An 8,625-nucleotide genomic window follows, 5' to 3' on the forward strand; every position below is an offset into this window, starting at 1 on the left:
GCAATTGCCATGCCATTGGTGCATGCAGTGTACGAGTAGTGGGCACGCCTCATGTAGTGGTGCAGTGAGTAGTGGGCATTGCTACGTACGGAACAAGACCCATTTCCGAAAATAATGAGCCAAAATTCTGGACTTGTGCATGGCTATTTTGTATAAAGTGTCAGGTGTCAGATTTTTGACGATTTGTTCTTTGTTTTTTTTTCTCGGTGATCAAAGTTGTGTGGGAGTACTATTATATCAGCATTGGGACATAACCACAATTTGAAACAATTTCTAATCAAGGGCAAGATATATATATATATATAACATTTAACAAACAAAAGGATCGATTACAGCTGCAATTAAAAAAGTAAAAATCCATCTGCAATTGCCATGCCATTGGTGCATGCAGTGTACGAGTAGTGGGCACGCCTCATGTAGTGGTGCAGTGAGTAGTGGGCATTGCTACGTACGGAACAAGACCCATTTCCAAAAATAATGAGCCAAAATTCTGGACTTGTGCATGGCTATTTTGTATAAAGTGTCAGGTGTCAGTTTTTTGACGATTTGTTCTTTGTTTTTTTTTCTCGGTGATCAAAGTTGTGTGGGAGTACTATTATATCAGCATTGGGACATAACCACAATTTGAAACAATTTCTAATCAAAGGCAAGATATATATATATAACATTTAACAAACAAAAGGATCGATTACAGCTGCAATTAAAAAAGTAAAAATCCATCAGCAATTGCCATGCCATTGGTGCATGCAGTGTACGAGTAGTGGGCACGCCTCATGTAGTGGTGCAGTGAGTAGTGGGCATTGCTACGTACGGAACAAGACCCATTTCCGAAAATAATGAGCCAAAATTCTGGACTTGTGCATGGCTATTTTGTATAAAGTGTCAGGTGTCAGTTTTTTGACGATTTGTTCTTTGTTTTTTTTTCTCGGTCAAAGTTGTGTGGGAGTACTATTATATCAGCATTGGGACATAACCACAATTTGAAACAATTTATAATCAAAGGCAAGATATATATATATATATAACATTTAACAAACAAAAGGATCGATTACAGCTGCAATTAAAAAAGTAAAAATCCATCAGCAATTGCCATGCCATTGGTGCATGCAGTGTACGAGTAGTGGGCACGCCTCATGTAGTGGTGCAGTGAGTAGTGGGCATTGCTACGTACGGAACAAGACCCATTTCCGAAAATAATGAGCCAAAATTCTGGACTTGTGCATGGCTATTTTGTATAAAGTGTCAGGTGTCAGTTTTTTGACGATTTGTTCTTTGTTTTTTTTTCTCGGTGATCAAAGTTGTGTGGGAGTACTATTATATCAGCATTGGGACATAACCACAATTTGAAACAATTTCTAATCAAAGGCAAGATATATATATATATATATAACATTTAACAAACAAAAGGATCGATTACAGCTGCAATTAAAAAAGTAAAAATCCATCAGCAATTGCCATGCCATTGGTGCATGCAGTGTACGAGTAGTGGGCACGCCTCATGTAGTGGTGCAGTGAGTAGTGGGCATTGCTACGTACGGAACAAGACCCATTTCCGAAAATAATGAGCCAAAATTCTGGACTTGTGCATGGCTATTTTGTATAAAGTGTCAGTTTTTTGACGATTTGTTCTTTGTTTTTTTCTCGGTGATCAAAGTTGTATGGGAGTACTATTATATCTGCATTGGGACATAACCACAATTTGAAGCAATTTCTAATCAAAGGGCCAACCTATTAATTAATGACTAATCATGCTTAAACAGAGCCCATCTGATTTGACTACCTTTCAACTCAGTAATAGGTTATATATATTACCCCAACCAACCCGGCCCGAGACCCTCTCACTTACTCACTAACTCACTCACTCACTCACCCTCCTTCTTCTCCTTCATATACTCAAGACAAACCCTCCTCCATGGCTTCCATACCTTCCACGGCAATGCAAACACCACCACCACCTTCCACCCCACCCCACCCACAAGCCCCAGCCATGCAAGAACCACCACCCCACCCACAAGCTGCTCCGGCCGTAGCTTCTTCCTCCGTTGCTGCTGGCCACCATCCACCTTCCACAACCATGCAAGCAACACCACCACCACCACCTTCCACCCCACCCCACCCACAAGCTGCTGGCCACCTTCCACCTTCCACGACTATGCAAGCACCACCACCGCCGCCACCTTCCACCCCACCCCACCCACAAGCTCCGGCTACGCAAGCACCACCACCCCACCCACAAGCCCCGGCCATGGCTTCCTCCTCCGTTGAGAGCCACCTTCCACCTTCCACAGCCATACAAGCACCACCATCACCACCTTCCACTCCACCCCACCCACCTTCCACATCCCTTGCACAGATGACAATCCAACCGGAGGTGAGATTATGAATCAATCGATTCTTTTATATATATAAAATAAAAAATATCATTAACTGTTTTTATATAGGAGACTCAAAATTCGACTGTCCATTCGACTGTATCTCCACCTCCAGCTCCTTCAAATTTCACTGATGAGGAGGTATATTTTATTTTCAGTTAAATTTTTTTTTAATTAGAATGTAAATTAGTTATATGAGAAGTTTAGTTTCAATATATATATATATATACTAGTAAATACTTTTTATCTGTACTAAAAATTAAATTATATTTTTTAATAAAATATATATGTTTTAATAAAATTAAATAAATAATTCATCACCATAAAAAAAAATTATAAATTAAATAAATAGTATTTAAATAAAAACATACATTATATATTTATGGCAATTAAAATATATAACACATAAATTTTAAATATATATATTTAAAAAGACAATACATCAATAGTCAATTCTTTAATATAATATATTTAAATAAAAATGAAAATATTTATATAAAAATATATTTACATTTTGAAATAAAATATTATCTTAAAAACCTTTTATATAAATTATTTGTTGGAAAAAGTGGCTGAAATATTTTTATATTAATTTATTTATATTTTTAACATAATTAATTTTTTTAACAATTTTCAAATTATTATTTTTTTTAAAAGTGAAATAATATTTTTTTAAGAGGTACCAAATAGGAACATATTAAGATTAAATTAATAAACTTTTAAATATATATATATATAATTTCAACTAAAATAATGTAAAACCAACCGCAACAAAACTAAGATCATACACATAAAACAAATCACTGATATAAAAATTTGGAGTTGCCATAGCTTTTGAAAAAGTAAGACAGCAACTTATTATTGTTCACAAAATTAAATAATTCTTTAAAATCTTTCATAAAGTCAGAATAATTAATGATTTATGTATATAATATTAAATGATGAAATAATTGTGTTTGGTGCATTTTAATATACTTTATAATGTGGTGTATTTATATACTATTTTACCTCCAAAAAAAATTAATACTGACTTATTGTTTATGGCAAGACAATCTTGCTAGTTGTTACCTCGTTTCAAATCTTTTTTTTTTTGTTATATTACAAATTAATACTAAATATGTGACAAACACATGCTCAAAATGGGTTAATAACCAATCTGGATTTTTTTTTTGTTTAATTAAGATGTAAATGACTTATAAGAGGTTAGTTTTAATAAATATATATATATATACACAATAGTGAATAGTGCATTTAAATGCACTATCCGTTCTAAAAATTAAACTATATTTTTAATAAAATATATATGTTTTAATAAAATTAAATCAACAATTCAGCACAATAAAAAAAAATTACGATATAAATTAAATAAATAGTATTTAAATAAAAATATACATTATATATTTATGGCAATTAAAATATATAACACATAAATATTTAAATATATATATTTAAAAAGACAATACATCAATAGTCAATTCGTTAATATAATATATTTAAATAAAAATTAAAATATTTATATAAAAATATATTTACATTTTGTAATGTAGATTAATAAAATATTTTTATATTAATTTATTTTTATTTTTAACATAATTAATTTTTTTAACAATTTTCAATTTTTTTTTTAAAAGTGAAATAATTTTTCTTAACTTTTTGGTAAATAATTTCTTTTATATAAAGAATACATGAATTAGACTCATCCATCATAACCGTTGTAACAATTTTTGTATTAAAAAAATATTCTTATTCATTTATGTGTGTTCTCTATTAATGTAGTAAATTATTTGGAAAAGAAAATGACACAAGAAAAGATAACAATAAAAAATATTTTATATTTTAAAATAATTTACTTACCCCTTTTTCTTTTTCTTTTTCATGTTGAAATCTTAATTGAGATATTTAATAAAAAAATGAGTAGATTTGATGAATTGGAAGTAAAAATATTAGATATAGGAAGACTTTTTTTTACAATACAAGCTGTTTTTTTTACAATTATGCTAACTAGGCCTGACATATTTATATGTCAGTATTATTCTTTTAATTTCTTATTGCAATTAATGCTTGGAGCTGGATGTGCAAGTGGGTTACTTGCAATATTAATTCAAATGAGAAATGTTGCAATCATTTGGAATAATATATATAAGAAATTTAGTGATCTCTTTCAAAATAATAATAATAATAATAGGTTATTTACACCTTTTATTTTGCAATGGAAAAATAATGTTTTCGAAAAAAGTACACTTAAGTACAAATTTTTAGAACATTACTCTATACTATCGATCATCATATGTCTATTTGCTATAGTAATAATAGCAATGATGACGGGTGGAAACATAGCAGCATTTCATAAATACTGTCGGGTTAGTATTTCTTTCTTATTATTAGCTTAATTATAAATTTTATTTTATTATCAGTAGTTTAACTAATATTTTTATTATTGATTCTTTTTTAGGATCGTGCTCATGCTGCGAGTCCGGGTCCGGGTCCGAGTCCTGTTTGATGTTGTGGAGGATCATTCTTTTACTTTCTTTCCGTGTAAATTTTTATGGCATTGCTGTGTAATAGCTTCATCTACATAGTTATAATATTTTAAAAATACAAGACAACTTTTCTAATATGCTTTTCTTCATTTTCAGCTAAGTGCTTGCTAGGTACTTGTCTTCAGACAGAGATAGAAATAATAAAAAAAAAAATCTAGTATAATAATAACAATAGAAATTCAATGTAAGATTATTAGAAACTACACCCTAGATATTGAAGAAACTTAGACAATTAAAAGAAAAACAGAAATAATAATAATTAATTGTGTCATGGAAAAAAATAATTTCACTTGACTTGTAAGATTTACCTCAACTTCTATATATGTGCTAGCTCCTAAGCTTCAAAGGATGTTCTAAAGTACATTCGACAAATAAGGATGTTCTATATTGCAATCTGAAAAAATTTCTGAAATGGGGCTAAAGAGAAATCAAATAAGAATATTATTTACACCATATTGTGACCAGAAAAAAAGGTAGACTAGGGCAACAAAAATATTATCATCACTTCGTTCTAGCCTCAAAAAAATTAAACATCAAAAGTAAGATTTAACAATGTTTATGTACACATATATATATATATCTTGCTATTACTTTGCAGGCTGATCTTCTGAAATCTCAATAGCAGTAAGAACTCACCAATAACAACATAACACAATTTTAAACAATAAATTAGATAAAACATAGCTCAAATATCCTTGTCTAACTGATATTAACCAAAACCAGTTTTACCAGAAAATGCAAGCTGTAAGTCCAGACGACAAACTCTAAATTTCACTTCAGTGGAATTGAGTATACGAAATTGGTAAATAATAATTACATCTTGTTGAGCATAATGAACCTGTGGTTATTCCCAACTCGGATCGATATTGCACGATGTAGATCTAGCTAGGCTCACTCAAGCTCAAACAATAAGTATATATGTATATGATACTTTGTCAAGTTGCCTTGCCTTGCATTTTATTTTAAATATCTAATGATTCGACTAACTAATATTATATATAGAAGAGTTGGTGGATGGATTTTTACTTTTTTAATTGCAGCTGTAATCGATCCTTTTGTTTGTTATAAAAGAAAAGTATATAACATAACGCAAGAGTCAAACTGCTATAGTATTTTCTGTTGTACTAAGTTGAAAGGCAGTCAGATCAGATGGGTTCTGTTTAAGCATGATTAGTCATTAATTAATATGTTGGCCCTTTGATTAGAAATTGTTTCAAATTGTGGTTATGTCCCAATGCTGATATAATAGTACTCCCACACAACTTTGACCGAGAAAAAAAACAAAGAACAAATCGTCCAAAAATTGACACCTGTCACTTTATACAAAATAGCCATGCACAACCCCCTATATTAAGCTAAAAGAAATTATAAACACATATTGTACATTCATCATGCTTTGCTTTTAACCAATTAGAATTCCAAACAAAACAACTGCAGGTGCGGGCATTATATTGCTGCTCTAAATGGCAATTTTTTCTTTTAAATCCTTTATTAACCAACAAAACAACCAATTAAATGGGTATTGCTGCTGCATTGCATGCAGGTACCTACGTACGTAGGTACTGAATACTTGTCCTGCCAGAGGGGCCAAGGCAGCTAGCTCGTCCTTGTGAGACAATCTGCGCATGCATGGTGGCATTTTTTTTAATTAACAAGTTTTTATATATAAAAGAAAATAAATCTAATTAATAATTAAACAACCTTTTAATCTAGCTAGCTAATAATATAAATTCAACCAGTAAAAAACCACTAGACTTTAAGGAATCTTGTATGCATATAAATGACAATAGCATAAGGATTATTATATATATATATAGTAAGAATTTATTTTATATATCTTAATATATATATATATATATGTTAGTCCTTGTTTAGAGTTTGTCTAATCATTTTTTATTATGGTTTGATAGAACTACCTACTATTCTTTGGAGGTGACACTATACAAGAAAGTGTTAAATTACAGGCGGAACAATTAGAGGTGAACTTAGTCTCTCAGTAATGTACGGGTTATTAATAGCGGACTTAGTAGTCTGCCGCTAATAATGTGGAATTTTTTTTTTTATTAGCGGCGGACTTACCAATTATTAGCGGCGGGTATTTTCCCTTAGTAGATGCAGATCTATCCGCCACTACTACTATTAGCGGCAGGTAAATATCTGCTGGTAATAAGATTATTATCGGCGGGATATATTAATAGTGGCAGGTCCCCGCCTCTAATAATCTTACATATTGAAAAAATTTCACATCGTCTCGTCCGTCCCTATAATTTCTCTTCTCTCCCTCTCTCAGACGCACTCTTCTCTCAGTCCGCCCCTCTGTCCGAGCACCACCACTGCCCCCACGCTGGAATATATTAATTTTGTATGTATTAATTTTTTAATTTTAATTGTTTGTATGTAGTTTTTTTTTTAATTTTAATTGTTTGTATTTATTTTTAGAACCCCACACGCCGGATTTTCGGACCACCACCAGTATATGTATTTTTTTTGTAATGATATTGGTTTCATAGTATTTATTAAAAAAATTGTTTTGGTCTTATTAAAAAAATAGATTCCTGTGTTGTATTATATTGTATTTAATTTATTATTAAAAGAATGAGATTGATTATTAAAAAAATTTAAATTAAAAAAAATATTAGTATGTTGCTTTATTTTTTTAGTAGAGCATCAAACTTTTGAAAGGAAAAAATCAGATTATTAATGTATGCTGTTATTGTTTTTTTCTTTTTTGTATTAATCATATTATGGTTTATGTTGATTTGTGTTGTAATATTATTTTAATAAATATTCTGTTGTTCTAGTTATTCTAGGTTTGTTGTTTGGAGATTTTAAATTTTGGGATATGATAAATTTAAGTTGTTATGTTGTCAAAATTAAAAAAAAAAAAACTATATATCTTATAATAAATGTTCTGGGATTTTCTGAGTGCAGGATTTTAAATTTTTTGAAACGATCGTATTAATCTGTTATGCTGACAAATTTTTTTTGAAATTTTATTAAGTAAAATAGTTTTAATTTTTTTTTGTTATATGTTATGTCAACATAATGAGAATTGTAATGAATATTATTTAATTTAATTAATTAGTATTATTATAATTAATTGAAAATTATTAAAAAAAATTATTAGTATTTAATTAGACGTTAATTTATTTTTTCTGTTCCGGTATGCTTATGATTGATGGTTGTTGACTACAACCATCAATTATAGGGATATCGGCATATAAGATATTATAATATTGCATAAGGTTTTAATATGGTCAATTTGTGACTTTGGGGATTCATCGCAGCAGCAACAACCGCAACAGAGATATGGTCAATTTGTGAGTTCGTCGCAGCAGCAGAGGTATGGTCAGTTTGAGAGTTTATTGCATCAGTCTCCCTCGGCACGACCACATACTCGACAATTTGGATCATCTTCGCAGCGGCAGTCTCCACAAGCTTATTACCCTTCACCACCACCACCATAGTTTGCTTCACCACCATTTCTCGCTTGGTTGGCCCGATCCAAACAATAATAATTAGTTTACGCTTTTTAATTAAATTAAGACAATTGATATTTTATGATAAGTTTATATATATGTAACTAAATTAAGACAATTTATATTTTTATTATGTTAATTTTATGGTTAGTTTATATGTAATTTTGTTTGATGAATATTAATTGTGTTATTAATAATTAATTTAAATTTATGTTGAATTTTATTATCTTTAAA

The 8,625-nt window shown here is 30.2% G+C and overlaps 1 protein-coding gene across 1 annotated transcript; it reads right to left on the minus strand.

The window, feature by feature from the left end:
* Positions 1–1,893: 1,893 nt before the first annotated feature.
* LOC133804379 (uncharacterized) lies at positions 1,894–8,395 on the minus strand. Its single transcript, XM_062242547.1, has 2 exons — positions 8,310–8,395; positions 1,894–2,344 (listed from the first exon to the last, which is right to left on the minus strand). Exons 1-2 carry the CDS (start codon positions 8,393–8,395, stop codon positions 1,894–1,896), a joined length of 537 nt encoding a protein of 178 aa, XP_062098531.1.
* Positions 8,396–8,625: the final 230 nt, after the last annotated feature.

Source organism: Humulus lupulus, chromosome X (genome assembly GCF_963169125.1).
Source record: "Humulus lupulus chromosome X, drHumLupu1.1, whole genome shotgun sequence".
Taxonomy (NCBI): Eukaryota; Viridiplantae; Streptophyta; class Magnoliopsida; order Rosales; family Cannabaceae; genus Humulus; species Humulus lupulus.